The 22324-nt window shown below is 38.7% G+C and overlaps 1 protein-coding gene across 1 annotated transcript; it reads right to left on the minus strand.

The window, feature by feature from the left end:
• Positions 1-4828: 4828 nt before the first annotated feature.
• On the minus strand, positions 4829-6826 carry LOC113749245. Its single transcript, XM_027292934.1, has 3 exons — positions 6433-6826; positions 5893-6048; positions 4829-5802 (listed from the first exon to the last, which is right to left on the minus strand). Exons 1-3 carry the CDS (start codon positions 6824-6826, stop codon positions 4829-4831), a joined length of 1524 nt encoding a protein of 507 aa, XP_027148735.1.
• Positions 6827-22324: the final 15498 nt, after the last annotated feature.

Here is a 22324-nt window from a genome sequence, read left to right on the forward strand (position 1 = left end):
ATGACCTATTTGATTTTCTTTGGTAGATCATTCATTTAGTGCTCCTAATGTCTATGGTGGACGGGGTGAAGGGTTCACTTTTTGTACTTTAGAAGGCATTATCTTTTCGCTAGATTCCTCAAATACACCACCAGATGCCCTTTTCCGTGTTTGAAAGACTTTGACATGTGCCTTTGCATTCTCAATCCTTTGGGCTTTCTTAAGGGCTTTCGTAAAGGTATTGACCTGAACTGCTGCTAAAGCTTTCTGGATTTCCAGATTCAACCCTTGTATGAACCGTCTCACTCTTCTCCACTCCGTGGCCACCAATTCAGAAGCAAACTTGGATAGTTTGGTAAATTTAGTCTCATATTCGGCCATACTCTGGGTTCCTTGACGTAACCCAATAAACTCGTTTTCTCTCCTTTCTTGGACTAAAGGTGGGAGATACTTCTCGTTAAATTTCCTCACAAAGTTCGTCCATATCCATGCAGTTTGTTCTCTTTCCTATTTTGCCCTAATAACATTCCACCATACTCGGGCCGGTCCTTCGAATTGAAATACAACAAAGTTCACTTGTCTTTGCTCTGTGTAGTTTAAAACCGCGAAGATGTTAATCATTGCTTCCAACCACTGTTCAGCTATATTCGGATCAGGCCCTCCATGAAATTTCGGAGGTAGAAACTTTTGGAACCTCTCAAGAGCCTTATCCTCTCCTATCTCAGGATTCCGGGGTTGATTCACTGGCATTTGACCTTGTTGATCTACCAGTCGTGCTAGGATATTTGTCATTTGTTGCATCGCCGTCGCCATTTGATTTCCGGCCTCAACCCTCGGTCCATGTTCTTGCTCGTCCATTGTTTCTCTTTCTTCTCTCGGTTCTTGAGCTCGCTTAGTCCCACGGCCTCGACTAACACCACGTCCACGGCTACGTCTCCCCTCCATACCCTTTTATCTCTTTTTTTTTTTAAAAGGTGATTTAGTATATAACGAAGTAAATTGACTAAAACAACAAGATATAACACATCAAATACACAATAAGACATATACACAAGATAACGCACCATATACACAAAAAGACATTTCAAGTTAGACAAAGTAAAGTGTAGCAAGTACCATATATGCAGGTATTAACATACCACAAGTAAATGACATGTAGGAACAATGCAAGGGCAAAACGAAAGAAAACGCGACTTGTCGTCCCACACTCAGTGAAAATCACCCCCGTCCGGTCTTTTACTTCACTTCCCATCCGAACTAGGTGCCCATTGATCTCTTGTACTTACTCTAGCCAAACACGAACCTGTTCATGTTCCCCAAAATGAAATTCTCAAGCACTTAGTATCGCCCTCAACTCTAGAGTACTCGGGTACAAGAATCCGAAATAAGATAATTCACAACTCGAATTGGCCAGTCCTAAGAGTAAATTACCTACAATCGAGATTCCTACTGGACGTACCTATCTATTGTCCTCAAATACCATGATAACGATTTAAGACCTATAACAATTCATGATTCATAGATTATGCTCAAAAGAGCACTGAGTCCTTCACACTTACTCACCACTTGGCCCAAACTCACTCCGTACAGAGACCACGCGAAGTGGCTCTGATACCAACTGTGACAGCCCCACCTTCCCCTAAGGCGAACAAAAGGGTTTGGTGGACCGCCTGCCCAACTCTCGCCGGGACTCCATCATACCTCAAATAAAACCATAGGAACAAGCATAATGATAATCTGAAACTTAACGCAAAACTTATATGCATTTCTATCTCAAAAGAGGGTACAAACTCAAATAAACAAAGGTTCTCAATGCTTCATACATCCAACCCGTGCCAAACACTAGGGCGAAAACCATTACAAAAGAAATTTCATAGAACTAGACCAAGTTAGTCTATACAGAGCTCTCGTCCTTACTCGCCTTCCCCTGTTAAGGAAAACAAAACTAAAGGAATGAGCTTAAAAACTCAGTAAGGTTTCGAACACATAATCCAATAATAAAGCCAATGCATTAACCGTGGATAACCAATAATTCAAGAGACATTGACAATGAAAAGCGATAATAACACATTTATTAAAAGGATACGTGCTCACAGGGAGCCATTCATTCATTCGTTCATTTATTCTCCTTTCATTCCCTTATTCCTCCAATCATTTGAAAATACATTTTGTAAGTAAAACTACTCATTTGCATTGACATTCGTTCATTTATTTCATTCACCTCCACCTAGACGTTGGCCAGACTCCACCAGACTACAAGGTAATATTCGAGTATACCAAACTTTCACCCAGGGTCACCAAATCGCCCGACCGAGTTCGCTTCTGGCTCGAGTCGACAGGTAACAAAGGGCAAGGGCCCAGTTCAGCCACACGGCTTACATTCATGCGCAACTAGTATTTAATCATTTAATCATTGAAAATTTCACATTTATTTAGGTTGAGTGCAATAAAGTACACACTCGCCTAGTAAAATTCATTTCAACAGTCATTGATAACATGAAACATGTAATCATACATCCACAACAAGTCATATAATCAATGGAAATATAACAAACAAGGAACACTCAGCTATTTACGCAAAATAATATCCAAAATATCCTGCCGGATAATACCGTCAGTCACCGATGAATTCTAATATAATCAAAAGAACACATTATGCTTCAACCATCAACGATTTAAGTGATTCAAAGAAAATTCGAATACGTACTAGTACAAAGTATAAATATGATTTTGGTAGTGAAAAAAGTACATTTAAACCAAATGACATAAGTAAAATATTTGTAAAACTTATGCTCACTCGTAAAACTTTAAAATCTCCATTTGAGTCGAAGTGACAAAGAAAACGTATTTCTATTAGTCGTTAAGTTCATTTTTCCAAGGGTACAAATTCGGCCAAATTCTAACTTATATACCTCGATAAAAGAAGACGCAAATATCCTAGATGGTTCACGTGATATTCGCTCTCAAGCCTTACTCTAGTCGCAAGTATAGCTGTTTAGCTCTCGAGCGTAAATTTGGGTAGCACGCCCTTTGTATTTACCTATTTTTCAGCCATTTATGGCTTCATTCTTTTCCTCTGTCAGTCCCAAAATCATACACAAAATCATCTCATTTCCATAGCCATTCAATAGGTTCAAAATCATACAAGTACCAAACCAAGCTAGGAACATGTGCGGAAATGAAGTTTGCGTCAAAAAATAAAAGACAGATTTGACGTTGTTTTATGTAACGGAAACAACCGAGGCTACGCTTATCGGATTGAGGTGCAACTTATACCATTTCAAAGCTAAGACAGAGGCTACAATTTTGATGAAGACCACTTAGTCCAGTTTCTAGTGTATCCAAGTCATACTCCCAATTTACAGAACCAGAATCTCACAAACAGGTCAGTTAACCGCGCTATGTTTAAACGACAATAACTCAAGTTACAAAAGTCCAATTGAGGCGATTCCAGGGGCGTTGGAAAGCTAAGACATAGAACTACAACTTTTATATTTTGGCTAAATGCTAATTTAGTATGCATCAGGGTGAACAGATGCGGTCAAATTGGTGAAATGTCAAAACTGTCCCTAAAGTTCTTCCTATGGCAGTCAGGGGTAGTTTTTGTCTTTTCACATGCTACAATGCTCGGATTGAGCTTAAATTTTACAGGCCCCTATAAAATATCATTTTCTACAACTTTTACGTTTTATACTAAACCTAATTCAGCCTCTAGTATGGTGAACTAGAACCGGACAGAACAGGGGAATATGAAAACTTAAACCTGGAATTTGAGCTGTTCCGCTAGAATTTCATATCTAGCAAGCATTCAAGCATCAAAGCCAACAATTACTAACTCTATAACATCCATTACTAGATGAATAACCATAAGCAAGGCTGAAAATGTAAACCCTAACTCCATATTCCACATATCATTCCAAACTAGCAAATTTACTGTCATAAACCAAGAATATGAGTTTCTATCCAAACTTAAACAAGATTAATGAAGAGTAAAAGGATAGGCAGCCATGGTACCTTCCAAAAGCTCCTTGTAGGTGAGAAACCAAATACTTTCTTCCCAAAGTTTTACCACACACAACTATCTAAGCACTAAAATGAAAGTTTAATCGGTTTGGATTTTGGATTTTCACTCAACTAAGTTGGATTCAAGGTGAAGTTGCTAGCTTGTCTTCCTCTCTTTGTTTTTTCTCTCAAACTCATGACCAAGATGCTGGAATGGAGGAGAAAATGAAGGTTCAAGAAGGTTTATAAGATGGTAATTGGTTTGGGTCAAAGTTAAGTGGATGACCGCCAAGTGTCACTACAAGATTCAACCTCAATTTTTCCTTCTTTTTTTTCCTTTTCTTGGTAAATATTTTTGGCCATCTTAAGCTGGATTAAGGGCTGATATTTTACACTAATATCAAGGTTATTTTATGGTAAGAAAATGGTGGTTAAGTAGTGCATTCAATCGGTAACAAACGGTATCCGTCGGTTTGAGCCGATTTTCCTTAAATCGCATCTACTAGGGTTTTAACTTATAATTCACTAACTTATTATTACCACTTTTAATCACACACTTAATATCATCTAAAATTCACTCTTAATCACCAAATTTGATCCGCACTCCGTATCGGATAGTCACACCATGGATAGGCGTAAAACCCTAATTCACGCTAACTTAAAAAACGAAAAGTGAAACCCTACTTTCTGGGTTCATTTGCACTTATTGTGGGTGATTGAGTAGTAGGGCAATTATAAAGTAATAATTTTCAAATAAAAGGGGATTTTTAAGAAAAATATAAGGAATTTTACAAGTCCTCACACTTATACGCTTTACATATACAAAAATATCATCATATTTACAAATCTATTTGACTGTGTGAGACATATGAAATTGTGCACGATGACTTTTAATTTTATCAAAGTCATCAATGATTGAATTTATATCAAAAGTTTTTGCAATTTCTTTCTCAATATACATTATCATAGAGTTAGCAAAAAAGTCTTCCTCCATCCTAGAATGCAAACAAGTCTTGATGATTTTCATAACAGAAAATGCACGCTCTGTTGTAGCTGTTGAAACAGGAAGAGTCAAAATAAGACGAATCAATCTATCAATAAGAGTATAGCACATTGACTTTCTTGTCTTTGCTGACACTTGGCACAACTCCTGAAGTGATGACAAATTTTGAAGCTGAGAATTACAGGAAAACTCAATTTGGAAAAGCTCTAATTGAGTTCTTAAGTGTAACTTCTCTTGATCTGTGAAGTCAGCTGAATAAAACTTGTTTACAAGTTGACAAATTTGTTCAATATTGAAAGCCTGGAAATTATCTTTGGGGTGCAATGCTGAACTAAGAATAAGCAACTCTATTACATCTTCCTTAAACCTATTCTTCATTTCAAGTATTTGAGAATCAACCGTTGCCAAAAACATATCAATCCTATAGTGACACTCCATGGTAATTGGATCATTTTGTTTTCGAATTCTTCCTCGACCTGCTTTATAAATGACATTAATATCAGGCATCTCTATATTTCGTGCATCACAAAATGTCTTTACATTGGTGAACAATTCATTCCATCCATTATCTCTGTAACTTTGAAGTCGATCTTTTGTTACTGAAACCAATTTAAAGGCATTCAAAATATCTTGAAATTTGCATTGTAAAGCTTGAGAAAGTACTTGTGCAAATCCTAAAATGTCCCTCATCATATGCATAACAAGAACAAAATCAAAGGATGTCATGAAATCGTAAACTCTGTCAGCTTCACTTCTTTGAGTTGATGTATTTCCATAATTGATAACATCAATTAGGACATAGCAAATGTCTTTATATTCTGTGAATAAGCTATAGATAGAACTAAAATGAGACCCCCATCTCATAGTCCCTGGCCGTTTTAAGGTACCAATCTAATTCTGACCCCTACCAGTCTCAAGTTCATCAATAGCAATCAATTCAGTAATTCTAGCAGCTCTAGCAACTCTAAGTTGGTCCACACGTTTGCAAGAAGATGAAATTAAATTTATAAGAAGAGATAAGTATGTAAAGAATTGTTCCACAGGAATTACCTCTTGAGATGTTGCTACCAATGTTAATTGTAGTTGATGAGCAAAATAGTGAATATAATATGCATAGGGGCACTCCTGAATAAATAATGCTTGTAGTCCATTCCATTCTCCATGCATGTTACTAGCTCCATCATATCCTTGGCCATGAATGTTTTGTACACTAAGATTATGGTGAGAAAGGACATTACATATCTCCTTCTTCAAAGTCAAGGAATTGGTTTCATGCACATGAACAATGTTAAAAAATCTCTCTCGAATTTAGCCTTGCTTGTCCACAAATCTAAGAACAATAGCCATTTGCTCTCTTTTTGATCTATCTTGAGCCTCATCAACAAGTATAGAAAATTTTGAATCACTAATCTCCTCTCAAATATACTTTTGTATCTTGCTTGACCAACTGGACAATATCTCCTTTTGGATCATTGGAGAAGTATAAGATGCATTTCGAGGAGCATTATCAAGGACCACAGCAGCCATTTTTTCATAATAAGAAGACACATGCTTAATCAACTCAATAAAATTACCTCGATTGTTAGAATCTAAACTTTCATCATGACCCCTAAAAGCCACCGCTTGAAACTTGAAGTTGCAACCGATTTTTGCAACCTGCTCAGAATTTTGCACCTCAATAATTTTATCAAGATGTTGCAATGAGTTTTCCAAATCATGATAGCATTGCATTGCCACTTTGTGTGATGAGTTAGGATCTTTTCCAATGTGATTTAAAAAAGCACAATTTTTTCCATCATTTACCTTCTTCCATGATCTAAATCCATTAGTTGTGAAGGCCATTGATCCAAAACGGTCCGTTGGCTTGGAAAGAAGTGAGCAAGGGACAAAACAGCATTCTTTGTTGGAGAAAATTCCAACCAATCTAGAAACAATTTTATACCAAGAGAAAAGGAAACGTCGGCCCTTCTTGTCAACAACCATTGATTCAATCGGAAGCTCAGGTTGGTATGGCTCAAATTTAATATATGCTCTCCATACCTCATCCCTTTGATGCTCTAGATATTCCCAAATGGATTTTCGCTTTCCAGAATCACGTTCTATGGATGAAATATCAAACTCTAATGATTCAGCTCAACAAAATTTCTTTGTTTGATACTTAGGAGAAGAATCACAAAGAGGACACCACTTCCACTTAGTTCTAGACATCTTTTCTTGAAAAAAGAATCAATTGTCCTATTGGCCATTACCACTATATTTGCAATAAAACAACAACCTGTAATTGAAATAAAATTGATTGAGAAATGCTAGTTATGGCTTATAGAGATGGGAATTTGACCAATGCAAAAGACTGGTTTCCCTAATTCCCTTACAAATTTCAGCCACTCAGCCTGACTGAAAAGCCTGGCCATCACCCAAGGAAGCCAACAAGATCCTCAAAATAAAATTAGTATGAAAATTGGAAAAGGAAATCAGTCTCAGAATCAACTAAAATAAATGCTTATCACCCGAATTTAGAAGGACAAGTACGAAAAACAATACAAGTCCCTCTCAAGCAATTCATCAAACAACTGGTGGGCGAACGTTTTACACCCACATTTCACTAAATAAATGCAATGTCAAACTAACCTGGTAAACAGTAATAGCTTGAAATTTCAGAGCTTTTGGTACATCCAGTTTCAAAGCCGTGCGTTTCAACTTTTGCAGAAAAATTCGGGTGAGAGTTGAGGAGTTACAATTCTCTGCCATAGAGTATTAGCTTGTATTTTGAAATGAAAAAAAAAATTGGAGATCGAAGAGGGAATTGAAGTTGGGAGTTGAGAGTTGAGGCTTTTCTGTAAGAAGGAAATAAGAGGTGAATTGGTGAAAAAGGGCGTGAAGTTCAGAAAATAGTAGGTAAGTTATTTGGACCAAGTCTGTTATTCTCCGTTAAGAAAATAGTGGCAATTCTTTGTTATTTGGTCCAAATAACTTTCAAACATTATTGTTTGGGCCCTTGGAGGGCAAAGTGAATTTTTTGATCAATTTTTAGGGGGGCGAAACATTATAATAAAAATTTTTTTACTTAGAAATTTTTTTTAACAATTGGAGGGGGGGTTGTTGCCCCCCTTCCCTCCTCCCCTGGGTAATATACAAGTTACTTTTTCAAATGACAAATTTGAAAAGTAATTGTTGATTTCAAATCGGTGATCTTGTTTTGAGATGTCAAACAAGTGAAAATACAATATTAATAATGGTACAGATAGTGTAATACATTCATATTTTTCCATCATTACATCTTGATTTGGATTTCCTATGTACGGTATTCAATCGAAAATACCATTTGACAAGAGGGATCAATTTAAACTATAGGGTTGAATATTGGGGATCATCTACAGGAATTTTAGAGGACAGGCGCGCAATGCTGATCGTGGGTTGATGAGAATGGCCGAACCAACCATGCATGAGTTGGAGAGAAGAGGCTTGAAAGTGCAATACCTCAATATAACTCAGTTATCTGATGGTAGGAGAGATGCTCACCCATCCATCTACAGGATGCATTGGGTGCCTCCAAGCAAGGTGCAATTAGCTTATCCCAGGAGCTATTTAGATTGCATACATTGGTGCCTTCCAAGAGTTCCTGATGTCTGGAATGAGATTCTTTATCCTATTTAATGTTAAAAAGTAGAATTGTACTCCCGGTTATGTCCTTCAAAATGTACAATTCTTTTTGTTCTTATACGAGGTACCCTGGAAGGACTATAGCTTAGAGTAAGAAGACATTACCCTCTGATGAAGATTTATGAAACAAATATTTAAACCAATATTCAGTCAATGCTTCTCTCCCAAATCCTTCTCCAAATACTTCTCTCCCTCGACAAAGCTCGTGTTGGATGCCTAAATCATTTATTCACCAATTAAATGTTTTTATGCACCCCCAAATTCTTACTTTCATGTACTCATATCATATTTATGCACACCCTATACTTACATATCTTCCTAAAATTATTTTCACTCCAGACAATAAATTAACAGTTGAGTAATTTTCATTAATAGCTAATTTGTGTCGAGCAGATCTTCTTGGTGTGAGAATTCTTAATTCATGAATTATAGTAAGTGATTTATGTCACTATAGATAAAGGTTAAAGCATGTGTTGGATTCAAAGCTGAAGTTAAATAGTACAAATTAACTTACTAGACCCTGAATATGAAATAAAAATATCAATATCTTGGCCGCATTCCAAGTAACTCCTCAATCGAGAGTGTGGCTTGAAGAAGCGGGACATAATCTCTTAATGAGTGATTTAGGATATCTATTAGTCAAACCCTTAAAAATATTAAAGTCCTAATCTCTTTTTTTTTCTGGGTAACTCATTAATAACCTTCTGGGGTTTCATCTATTGCCATATAATTCTTCTAACATTTCAAAATATTCACTTCATCCCTTATGATTTCATACAAACTGAAAATTTAACAAAAAATAACCTATGTAATATCTTTAGTTGAAATACCAGTAATACCTTTACTTAAATGCTAAATCAAATGATGACTTAATCATCTTATATACAAATATAGGGAAATTATGTGGATAAATGCAAAAGCTATATGGGGTAAAGTGGATATTTATACAAATTATAAGGAGATTAAGTAGATATTATTGATCAGTGCATATTTTGAGTGTTTTAAGTATGTTTTATTATTTAGTTTTGGTGTGTTTTAGTCATGTTTATAGCTAATGAACTAGGTTTCTAGTGAAAATATGCATTTTGTGGTTAAAGTGGTAAAAATTGCATTTCTACAAATTTTCATGATAAAAACTTCATGTTTTTATAGGTTTAATGATTCAATCATCAAATGGAATGATTTAAGAAGATAATTGGATGATTGATGATGGTTTGAAGTGATAAAAAAAGAATATGAAGTGCAAAAGACGAAATGCAATCAAGAATAAAAGGAAGCAAGTTTCACAGTTTTGACACCTTTTGGTATTTCGGCAATATCTTGAGCTACAACTATTAGATTGAGGTAATTCTTGTACTATTTTGAAGCTAAGAGATATATCTACATTTGGCATGTGGACATCGAAATCCAGTTCAGTCGTTTTCATTGTCAAAATGTTGAAATACAGAAGTGCATTTTCATGGTCGAAAGCTGAAAAAGAGTTCTGACCAGTTGAGGGTATTTTGGTCATTTATTGGTCGACAGAGCTCCAAATTGGATAATTATTGATGCATTGGAAAGCTAACTCAAAGGAATACAACTTTCATGTTGTACACACGAGCTAGTTCAGCCTCTAACATCAATAAAAGATCAGTGGAAATTGCGAAAAACAGAGCAAGTAAATCCGAGTTTGGATCTGTACTAAACCCGATCTCGGATAAACTTCTGTAATCAGAAGGCAACATCCGAGGGAGGATCTCAGATCCCTTTGTTACAGGCCTTGGATCTTAATGTGCAGTGAAGATAAAAATGAAGAAAAATGAGATCTGAAGGGTATTTTGAGCGATCCAACCTCGGATCTTGCCCTTGGATCCCAAATTTCGGCTTTGCAACTTGCTCTGCAACTTGTGCTCTGTTCACACAAGCTTTTTGACCAATTTATTTACAAGAAATCTGGCTGGAACTGAGTAAGCAAGTATAGAGAATTCAAGAAGCATCTTTTGGTAATTCCAAGGAGCAATTTACATCAACTTTAACAACTCACCATGAACTTGAATTCCTCTATAAATGGAGGCCTTGGAGAACATTTTCATAACTTTGGAAGGTTAGAGAAACTCACCAAAAATGTAGTTTTCACTAGAGTTTCCTTAGTTCATTAGTTAGAGTAGTATAGCATAGGTAGTGTAGTTTATCCTTCTTGTATTGGTAGCTAGATTTGGATGAAGATTGAGGAGCAAAGATGGAGAGGTTGATCTCATGTGACAAAGGTGATATCTCTTCTACTACTTTCTCTCTTGTATTAGATTTCATATTTAGCTATAATACAAGTTTGAAATTGTGTTTTTAATGTGTTTCTAAAGTTTATACCTAGAGTTATGGTTGAACTCGCTATATCTTATTAGTGATATTTACTTGGTTATTTGATGATATTATTTTGAGCAAGTTGTTTATCACTTTTGCTTTTCTAAGCATGATTAACTAGCCATTAATTGTGATAATCTTAAGGTGTTAAGTTTGCAATGAAAATTGGAATTAAATACTAGTTCAAAGAAGTGATAAACCTAGAGAGTACACTCATGAAAGTAGAGGTGCACCTTTGTGGCTTTAGTGACTCGTTTTATGTAATTTCATAGAAGAAATAAACTTATAGTTAGTTTCATAACCATGAACGTAGGTATGAATTAACTATAGGTATAGTTGATACACCGGCGAAAGCGGGTATCACGTATATTAGGAAATTACGCCATAACTAATCAAGATAATAGCATTCACTTAACTTATAATTTCATTTGCAAGAGTAGTAAGGAATTTCATATCTCTATGATCTTTCTATTGTTATTTTTATTATTTTTATCTCATTGTTTATAGTTTAGATTCAATATCTAGTACATTTGATAGTCTAAATAATAAAAGATTTCGGAAAACATCGGTAATTGACGATCTTCCCTGTGAGATCGACACCTAATATCCTTATGCTCAATAAACGACTCGTATACTTGCAAAAAATCGTGTGTGGGGTATTTAGAATTTATAAATGTAAAACTTGACTGTGGAATGAGCTTAATTGTTATATATATACTCGACGCTCGTCAATTATGATTTTATTACACGCACTTTTAGAGGGCTTATAGTCTAATCACTATAACTGATTTGTATTCCATCCATTTTTCACTTTACATAAGACTATAGGGGATTATGTAATTATTTTGAAACTTTAGGAGATTTCATCTGGTATTATATAAAACCATAGGGGGATTATATATAATTTGCCTTTTTTTTGGATTTCTCCAAGGATTTAGTACAAATGTGTTTTGTGCGGCTCCGTCCAATCATTTTATATATTTAAATTTTTAGTATACAAATACATTATAATGTTGTACTGAATATATGTCAAATATTTTATTCATGTATGTCATTTTTACCTCGAATACAATAATGCAAGGTAATTACATACTAAATAATATAAAAAGTACAACAACTAGATTATACCAAACCCCAACAATACTAGCCCCTTATCGGAATTCTCACCATTTATTTAAGTCACTAGGTTCAAAACTTTTCGTTAATTTTCTTCATTTCTTGGAGTAGCTCTGACAAACCCGGTCTCAAACCTCAATAGGTTTTCATCAATCATTAATTATGACATCCTAATCGGCCCAGAAATCCAAATTCAAATAGGAAACCCAAAACGAGAAAAAAAATAAAAATAAAATATTCAAATTTCCTTATTTATATGAATAGAGGGTTACGTTTGATCTATTTTTCAATCCAAAAGTGATTGAACGACCTGAAAAATACTAACATGGAAACCAACACCCCAAGAAAGATCAACCCATGTGTTCTCAGACTCAGAAAAGAAGTACAACTTAAGAAAGAAAGCCAATTACCCGACCTTCCAAAAGATATTATATTCAAGTTTCTTCAAAATCTGCCCTTCGAATCTCTAATGCGTTTTTGCTGCATTTGCAAGTCTTGGAAAAATTTGTTCGCTGATCCTTTCTTCATGAAACACCGAAACCGGGGACAGATTCTTGTGACATAGTTCGAACGTCCGCTATTTTCAGTGAATTCATTGGATATCGAAGCTTCAAAAGCCCCAAGGCTTGTCAAGATTAAATTACCAGGTAAATGGGTACTGATGAGTATGCCAAGATCACGATCCGAACAGAACTCCCATGTGTGCTCCCGAACTGACCTACAATGGATGAATTGGGGGACTAGTTCCCCGTTGTGACTCGGACGTTCAAGTCAGTTGAGAAGTAAGAGAAAGTAATTGTATTGTATGGTGCTGTATTTGTATATGTGCGTACCTTTCCTGGTCCCTCTATTCCTTATTTATAGTCTTGTGGGATGGTCCGGAAAGAGTCCTAAATCATCAGCTACCTTTGATAGCTATCCCAAATATGAGTCCTACTAGGTCCTGAGAGGTGGAGTCCCATTTGGATTCTACCTCTGGTCTTATCCAATGGATCTGGAGTCCACCTCCTATTCGGACTCTTGAAGGCCCGTGGTTGAGGTCCGAACTGGTAGGCCTGTGCTGCCGAGCAAGCTGGCCTAACTAACACGTGTCATAGGAGAGTTGACCCCTCTACACTAGCCCTCCTCTGAAAACCAGAGTCATTCGAATGAATTTGGACAGAGTTTTACGAACGTATCAGTTCAGTGAAACAATGCGTCCCTTGCCATAATTGCTTCCCATGTTCTAAGTAACCGTCGCTCCCACTTTGTGTAACCGCCACTTCAGCTTCGAGTAACCATCACTTTAACCGTCGCGTCCCTCAACAGTGGCCGTTACTAGCTTTGAATGTGAGCCTCTTCATTTTCCCGCCCTGGGGTTCTCCTACAAATAGGGTCTACCACCAGTTATTTTCACACTCTACTTTCATTTTTTTAAACCTCCTTGCTTCTTAGCCAATTCGTGCTTCTTTACTCCCGGTTCGCTTGGCTAGTTCGTGCTTCTTTATTAATATTTCAATTCCAAGTTGTTTCCCCCTCTATCACTAGTAAGTCCCTTCTTCCTTTTCTTTTTATGTCTTCCTCCGAACACTCGGATATTACCAGTTCTGCTCCTAGGCATAGGGCAGTTTGGCCAATACCAATAGAAGTAATCTCTTCCTCCACTTCCCCTTCTAGCTCTTTCTCCCCTAGTTCGTCAAGATCTGAGTATATCCCGACCCCCGCACATTCCCCCGTTTGAGCGATGAACTTGCCCGAACAGCCTATTCCACCCATCCCTGAGGCCTCTGCCCAGGTTGCTACAGTCGAGGCCGTCGACGGGACCTTCAGGGGAGCTGTGTACAATTTCAGCGAAGTCAACCTGATTCCTCTGGTCTCAGATTAGGGAGAGGTAAACGAACTGGCAGGAAAGTATACCATTTCTGCCCAGTTCAAAGTTAGGGCTGCTCAACTCAGAAAGGTTGCCTGTCGACCTTTGCCTGCGTATGTAGCGGTGTAAAAAGATCAGTTCATGGCTGGTCTTCGTCTCCCCATTCCCAGCTTTCTTTTTCAGATCCTTAATTTCTGGGGTATTCGCATAACCCAACTCATTCCAAATTCAATTCGGTCAATTCTTGGGTTTTTCATCCTTTGTCGCATTCTTGAAATCTTTTACTCTCTTGATCTATTTCGCTCCTACTTTCATATGAAGATAAGCGGGCATGTTCTGAGCTAGTTCTACTTCGCTCGTAGGAGTGGGGTGAATCATCAGACTCGCGAACTGTTCTCTGGTGCTCCTTCCTCTATCAGGGGTTAGAAGGCTCAGTTCTTTTATGTGAAGAATATAGGCTTTCCTCTACTGACCTGGAGGGAGGAGACCCAGGTCTCCGATGCCTTTCCTTTATCCTTTCCCGAGTCCGAAATGAGCCACTTAAACAGCTCGAACATCAAGCTAAATGCGAAAGAGTTCTCCTCTGCTCAGCTCTTGACCGCGGGTCTGGTCCGAGCAAACCCTTCTGATCCTTTTAATGAGATCCGAACTCTCTCTCCTGCCGAACTGGAAACTGGTACTTATTTTTCCACCCTGTCAGATTACTCATTTTAGGCTCTGTTAGATGTTTGTTTACTGACCTGTGCTATTTTGCAATGAAAAGGTTTTCTCAAGTGTTTTCCTTGGTAAGAGCCTTCAGCTCAGCTCCTACGTCTCTGCCTGCTACGGATCCTGCCAGTTCTGCCCCTCTTCCTCCTTCTATTTCCACCCAATCCATTCCTGAGGCGGAGAGGAAGAAGAAGAAATCAAAGAAATCCCCGGCCAAGAAGGCCTGAACAGAGGCTACTTCCTCACCTGTTCGAAAGAGTGTTCCCACCTCCAATGCCACGCAATTCGGGCATTATGAGGTCAATATGGTCGCGGAGCAAGCTTGGACATCGCCTCCTCCTCATATGCAGCAGCATTTGAGAACAGTTTCGTACGATCTACAGATCAAGCTGACCATACATTTTCATCCTATACATTTCTGTCCGCCGTGGAGGCTGTCTATCAACGGCCGAATTCAATATCCCCAGATAGTTCGGGAACTGCTATAGGGTGCCATCCTCGCTCGAGACTATGACCTCATCAAGGTGGCCCCCAATTCTTCCCCCAATTCTTCCCTCCTATAGCATTACTATTCGGCGACTGGTCAGGTCGGTTCTACTTCTCTGTTCAGCTTTCTTGTTAAACTTAGTGTGGGAGGTTCCCTACTCATCCTTTTTTTTTCCTGTTCTAGCATGTCTGGTGAATGTTACTGGTGTCAAACTGGTCAAGAGATTCGAGAATATGACCGAGTTGATGGCCCAGAACAGAGAGACCAACAACAAGCTGACTACTCAGCTTGACGCTGCCACCTCTGAAGTGGAGGCATTGAAGAAACAATTGTTTCAAGTCCACACCAATTTTGAGCTCGAGATACAGAAGAGCTCTGCCTTTTCTGTTTAGCTAGAGGCCGAATCGAAGAAGTCAGTTGAACTGGGAAATCGGTATGTCGCTGCCATGGAAGAAGGTCGGGGGTTGGGTGTACGAGAATTCCTAAAGTCTGACGACTTCATGGCTGACCTGGCCATACTAAACATCCCCGTTCTTCAGTATGGGTATGCCTAGGCACTGAACGAAGTGCAAGCACTAGACCTTCCAGGATTCGACATTGAAAAATTTATTAATTATAATCCTAAAGCAGTATAGCAGCTCGACCGCCTTGTGGAGGGGTACTGGCACGGACACAAGCTTGTTGATCTGGTGGCCGACCCATCCCTGCTCGTGACCACACCTGAAGAAGAACAGGAGGGCGAGGGAGAAAGCCGAGCTGAGTAGATTAGGAGTAGGGAGTTCAGTTAGGCTGTAGGGCAAAGTATGATGTTGGACTGAATAGACAGTTCGATTTGTTCCTTTCATTGTAAATCGACATATTTTGTTGAATGAAATGCTTTTGCAGTACTTAGTCAATTTTTTGATACTATACTTTTTGTTTTAATAGTTAAGTAAGAACTCCCGAATAGACTTGAGGGTGTTTGTTCAAGCCAAAAATAATTGAATCGTGGATATAAGTAATAAAGAACTTAAAAAGCCGAACAGAAGGATAGTCACAACCCTTCAGTGGAAAATCTTCAAATTTAAACTGTGCCAAGTGCGTGGGACTTTTTCTCTATTAAGATAGGCTAACTTGCAATATCCTACACAATTTACCTCTTTTACCAGATACGGGGCCTCCTAGTTCGGATCTAGTTTACCGTGCTCAAGACCCGACTTACTGAGTTCTTCCTTAAGACTAGATCTCCTGGTTTGAAATAGAAATGTCTAACTTTGATATTATAATACTGAGCTATTTGTTCCTTATATTTGGCCATCCTGACGGCAGTTTCGTCCTTTTTTTGTTCGAGCTGGTCTAGGTTAAACCTCAGTTTTTCTTCGTTATTCTAACCTATGAAATTCAGCACTCTACCTGAAGGTAGACCAACCTCTGCAGGAATTTCAGACTCTATTCGTGTTTTCAAGCCGTGCAGAATGGTCCTATTGACGTTTTTCACCTATCCTTTGGTTTGAGGGTGTTCTACCGAAGTGAAATGCTGCTGAATCTCGAGCTCCTTACACAAATCACGGAAAGAATTTTGGGCTAACTGTTGATCATTGTCCGAAACTAGAACTCAGGGTACACCGAACCTGCATGTTATGTTTTTTCAGAAGAACATTTGCACTGACCTCCCACTGATAGCATTAAGAGGTTCAACTTCCACCCACTTGGTGAAGTAGTCTATGGCTGCAACCAAGTGTTCGTATCCTCCCGAAACTCGGGAAAACGGATCGAGCAGGTCGACTCTCCATTGGACAAATGACCATGGACTTTGTAGAGGAATTATCTCCTGTGTTGGGACATGATGAGTTGGCGTATAAAGTTGGCAAGCTCAGCATTTCTTCACCAGTTCGGCCGAGTCTCGGAAGATGGTCGGCCAATAATAACCCATTATCATTCCCTTCTTCGCCAGGATCCTTAAACCCACGTGGCCAAAAATGCCTTCATGCATTTCGCTTAGGATATGCTTTCCTTCCTCGGGTGTTATACACTTCAACCATGGACTTACGTATGACTTTCTATACAGCATTGGATTCGTTAGCACATACTTTGAGATTTAAGCAGGAGTTTTTGAACCTTCCTCATATCCAGAGAGAGTTCTCCCTGGGACAATTATTTCATGATGAGATCCATTCACAAGTTCATCACTTCAATTACAGCTGACTCCATCTGTTCGTAAGCTCTCTTCTTTACGATCTCTGCCAAGATTTCCTTGCTCAACGGTCCGAATGAGGTAGAGGCCAGCTTGGGTAAGACGTCCACCATTTTGTTATGAAACCTCAGGATTTGTTCGATATTGAACTGGCCGAACAGGCCTTTCAGCCCGCGCGCTCTGTTCACTTATCTCCTCAAGGGCTCCTTCTTGACCTCTTATTTTCCCAAGACTTGGTTCACTATCAATTGCGAATCGCTATAAACTTTTAACAACTCGGCCCTCATCTTCTGGGCTACCTCCATCTCTATGATCAAGGTTTCGTATTCGAATTCGTTATTAGATACCTGAAAGTCAAATCTCAAGACATAGGCCAGTTTTTCTCCTATGGGACTGATGAGGAGCAACCCATCTCCGCACCCCTTTTTGCCAGACGCTCCATCGATATATAACATCCACACCGGGATGGTTTGTTCTGTCTTTGCCTTGGGCTATTCAAGCTCCTGCCCCCTATCCTGCTTTCGCATACTCCAAAGGGGACTCCTTCTGCAATGAAATCGGCCAGTGCTTGAGCTTTAATTGCAGTTCGGGGTTGAAACCTGAGGTCATGCTCAGACAACTCAATAGTCCACTTGACCATCCGACCCGATGCGTCAGGTTCGACAATATCTGTTTCAGTGGTTGGTCAGTCACAACCATTATAAGATGAGACTGAAAATATGACCTGAATTTTCGGGCTGCGTGAACGACGCCAAGACGTACCTCTCTATAGGCGAGTATCAGGTTTCCACCACTTGTACACTGGCTTTTGAATTTTATCTTCTTCTCTAATTAATATCGCATTAACTGCCTTTTCTCCTATAGCCAAATACATTAACAGAGTTTTACCCTGTTCGGGAGAAGTCAGTGTCGACAGTTCAGTAATATGTGTTTTCAGTTTCTTGAATGCCTTTTGACACTTTGTTGTCCACTCGAAGTTTGGCCCCTTCTTCAGGGTCTTGAAGAAATGAGACCCCGAACAGTCGACTGTGACGGGAATCTGCTCAAGACGGCCATTCTACTGGTCAATATTTGCACTTCTTTGATGCTTTTTGGGGTGTTATATCCATAATGGCTTTTACCTTATCGAAATTAGCTTTAATTTCATCTTTGGGCATCATGTACCCCAAACGTGCACTTCTTGGGGTTCAACCTCACCTATGATATCCGGAGTATATAAAAAATTTGGCTAAGGTCTGAAATGAACTGACCCTGAGTCCTATTTTTGATTAGCATATCATCTACGTAGAACTCCATGTTGCAGCCTATTTGATCATTGAACTGCTTGTTAACTAACCTCTGGTACGTTGCTCCTGCATTCTTCAACCTAAAGGCATAGTGACATAACAGTACATTCCATATTCAATTATGAAAGAAGTTTTTTCCTGATTTTCCTCGGCCATGGCCATCTGTTGGTACCCCTTGAAGGCGTCCAAGAAGCAGAAGATATCATATCCCATAGTTGAATCTACGAGCAGTTCTATTCGGGACAAAAGGTAGCAATCTTTTGGGCAAGCCTTGTTCAGATTAGGGGTGAAATCGAGCCGAGTCGAGCTCGAGTAGTGGTGCACTCGAGCTCGAGCTCGACGCAGACCATCAGAGCTCGAGCTTGAGCGAGCTCGAGAAACAAAAGATCGAGATCGACTCGACACAAGCCTATGGAGCTCGAACTCGACTCGATCGAGCTCTACATGTACCTCGAGCTCGATATCGAGTCGAGTACTCGAGCTCGAATGAGCTCGAATTGCTCCTGGTTCTTGCACAATTCCAAAGAATCTAAAGAATTCTCAACGATGGGCACTGAGCACTACTAATTTGTATTAAACAATAAACTAAATTGCACTAAACATTCGAATTAAAGTACATTAATATCAATTGAACAAGATTAATTGCAATACAAAGAAATCAAACTTAGAAGCCATAAAGTCCTGGAGCCAGAAAGTCTTGCAGACTTGCACTAAACATAAGGTCAGATGCAATCTTGCACTGCACAGCAACATGCACGACAAGGGAGAGTGGACACAAAGAACTTCATTGCTCTACGCCTCTACATCCACAAAAGCTAAAATTTACACCACAGCTCGGTGGCATATATGTATACATATTACACCACAAAAGCTACTGATAGAACTCAATATGAGCAAGTTTTAAATTTCTCCTTGAAGAGGTAAACCAAAGAGTCAATCCAACCCATTTGGAATTCCATGCAGCAACATTTTGCATAAATGAACACAAACAAAAATTCACCTCTCTGTTTTATGAAGCAAGTTTTCCTATCCTGGTTGATATACAAACCATTGATTGTAAGATATTAGGCACCCAAAAACAAAAGGGAATAAAAAACCCAGCAAACGTCTTCACTAACTCAAAATCAGCAAATAGGAATTTCCACTTGCAAATCATCACAAAGCCCAGATTGAAAAGCAACACATGCTTCTTACCCATCCAAATAACTGTTCTTTGGACATTCTTAACATACAAGTCCTTTTTCTCTACCGGAACATAGTTAGGACCCATGATTCTAACCTTCATGCCAGTAGCAATTTTTTCAGAAAACACACGGCCAAAAGCAAAGAATCTACCTTTGTCAGATGCTGGAATCATCTTGGATACATAGAGCATAACCTGTTCCTTGGGACACACCTGTCCATCTTGTTCACAGGTTAAGACAGGCCGAATCCTTTCTCCCAGAGCCTGTCGAAGGACAGTTTCTGTTTAGACACACACACACCCTCAATACAATCAACCACCACAAATGCACCATCAGTAATACAAAGGGCAGCAGCAGCAGTCACCTCAGATGAGAAATCAACATGCCCAGGGGAATCAATAAGATTAATAAGGATTCAAGATTCAAGAATTTTAGCTTCCAAAATTCAGAAATTTCGCAAAAGAGAAGCCAATGAGAAACAAAAGGATAGGCAGATTAAAGAAACACCATACGCATGCAGAAACTAAGTGGCCATGATCCACATTAACATTTCAGCAATATACATAAGCAACAACCTGTTCTCAACATCATCAGAATTTCACGAAAATAGAAAAAAGAGTACAGCCAATTGAAAGGAAAAATTTAGGGAAATTTAGGAGTGCAGCCATCAGAATTTCTGGAGTCTAATAAGCATTTAGAAGCTCCTGTTTGTAATCTGGTAAATAAAACAGCTTGTTTGCTCCTTATGCATCTTCAAACTTCGGTGTATAATCTACGATACCTAGCCATACACAATAGACAAATCAACCAACTTATGTACAATATAAATTTAAAATTTGAACACAACTTAAAGCAAATTAAGAATAAGAAAATGAGAATTCACAAAAAAGATGGACCTGATTTCCAGCAAGTTATTTGCTCCTTATGCAACTTCAAACATTGGGCAGCTCATATTCAAGGACAACTTTTTGTGGCTGCATTTAGGTGGTGGAAATGCAAATAATGTAATACTTTAAAATCAATAAACAAACTAATAAATACTAGTTTATTTCTACAATAACAAATTTATATAGATATAACTTACTTTCAATTTCTTTTTGACCCCGTGTAAATTTCTACACCAATCGCCTGCACACATTAACGTCTGAACTGTCTCTGGAGCAAGTGAAGCACGGTATGAATCAATCACCCTAGTTCCAGCACTAAAGGTGGACTCAGATGCGACGGTAGTGATAGGAATGGCCAATACATCAGCTGCTAGTTGAGAGAGTACCGGGTATGCTGATCGGTTGATTTTCCACCAATCAAGACATTTGAAATCCTTTGGATTTTGCCCAATAGGTTGGCGAGGCTTGTCTAGGTAATCCACCAACTCACTCTTATGGGGTTCATCAGATTCGAGTTCACCACAATACTCATCCAAATCATCCCAATAGTCAGCACTTGCTCGAGGTGGACACACTATTTCAGATGCAAGATTTAATGAACAACCTTCCCCTGCATTTCCACTTGTACCCATAGCAACGTACTCCTCATAAAGCTCAAAGATGGCTTTTCGAACATATGTGATATTCTCTTGAGCTTCATATGTGGAATACATCTTAGGGAAGGCAAACTCTATTGCTCGCATTTTCTGTCTAGGATCCAAGATAGCTGCAATGGACATCAATAAATTGCACTCTTTCCAGTATTTGTCAAACTTGAGCTTCATTCTTGTAATCATACCCCGGACAAAATCATCTTCATCATCTACTCGTGCATCCAAGAGTTTCTTCACCTTTAGAATCTTAGGGAGGAATAGATTGCTAGTTGGATACTCACTCCCCGAAATTATGTGCGTGGCTGTGTAGAACTTCTCTAAAATGGTGCAAACTTTCACAACTTTCTCCCAATCCTCTGAAGATGGACAATACTCATAAAGGGGCTCTCGAACTTGAAAATGAGGAAAAACCTCTTTATATTTTATAGCACAATTCAACATTTCATATGTTGAATTCCATCTCGTCCTACAATCATGGAGCAATTTTTTTCCAGGAATTTGCAGGTGTTGAGCAATTTCTGCAAATAGCAATGCCCTACCATCAGATTTGTTCACAAAATCTACACTATCTCGAATATTTTCACAAATGTCTACTATCTCTTTCAAGCCATCTTGAACCATAAGGTTCAAGACATGGGCGCAACAACGAACATGAAACAGCTTTCCTCCACCCAATAGCTTCTTGCATCTCCCAAAGTCATCTTTCAACAATCTCACGGCCACATCATTGTTTGAGGCATTGTCCACGGAAATAGTGTGAATTTTTTCCTCATTTCCCCATTCCTTTGCACACTTAAAAACTGCATCCGAAATCTCAACTCCTCGACGTGGTGGTCGAATATGAACAAAATTTAACACCCTTTTCTGAAGCTTCCAATTTCCATCAATCCAATGTCCGGTCACCACCATGTATTCAATTTTCTGATTCTTTGATTTCCACATATCAGCGGTCAAGCTGACTTTCTGTACCTGCCTCAGCAAGTTCTTCAACTTCTTT

The sequence above is a fragment of the Coffea eugenioides genome, chromosome 10 (genome assembly GCF_003713205.1).
Source record: "Coffea eugenioides isolate CCC68of chromosome 10, Ceug_1.0, whole genome shotgun sequence".
In the NCBI taxonomy this organism is placed as follows: Eukaryota; Viridiplantae; Streptophyta; class Magnoliopsida; order Gentianales; family Rubiaceae; genus Coffea; species Coffea eugenioides.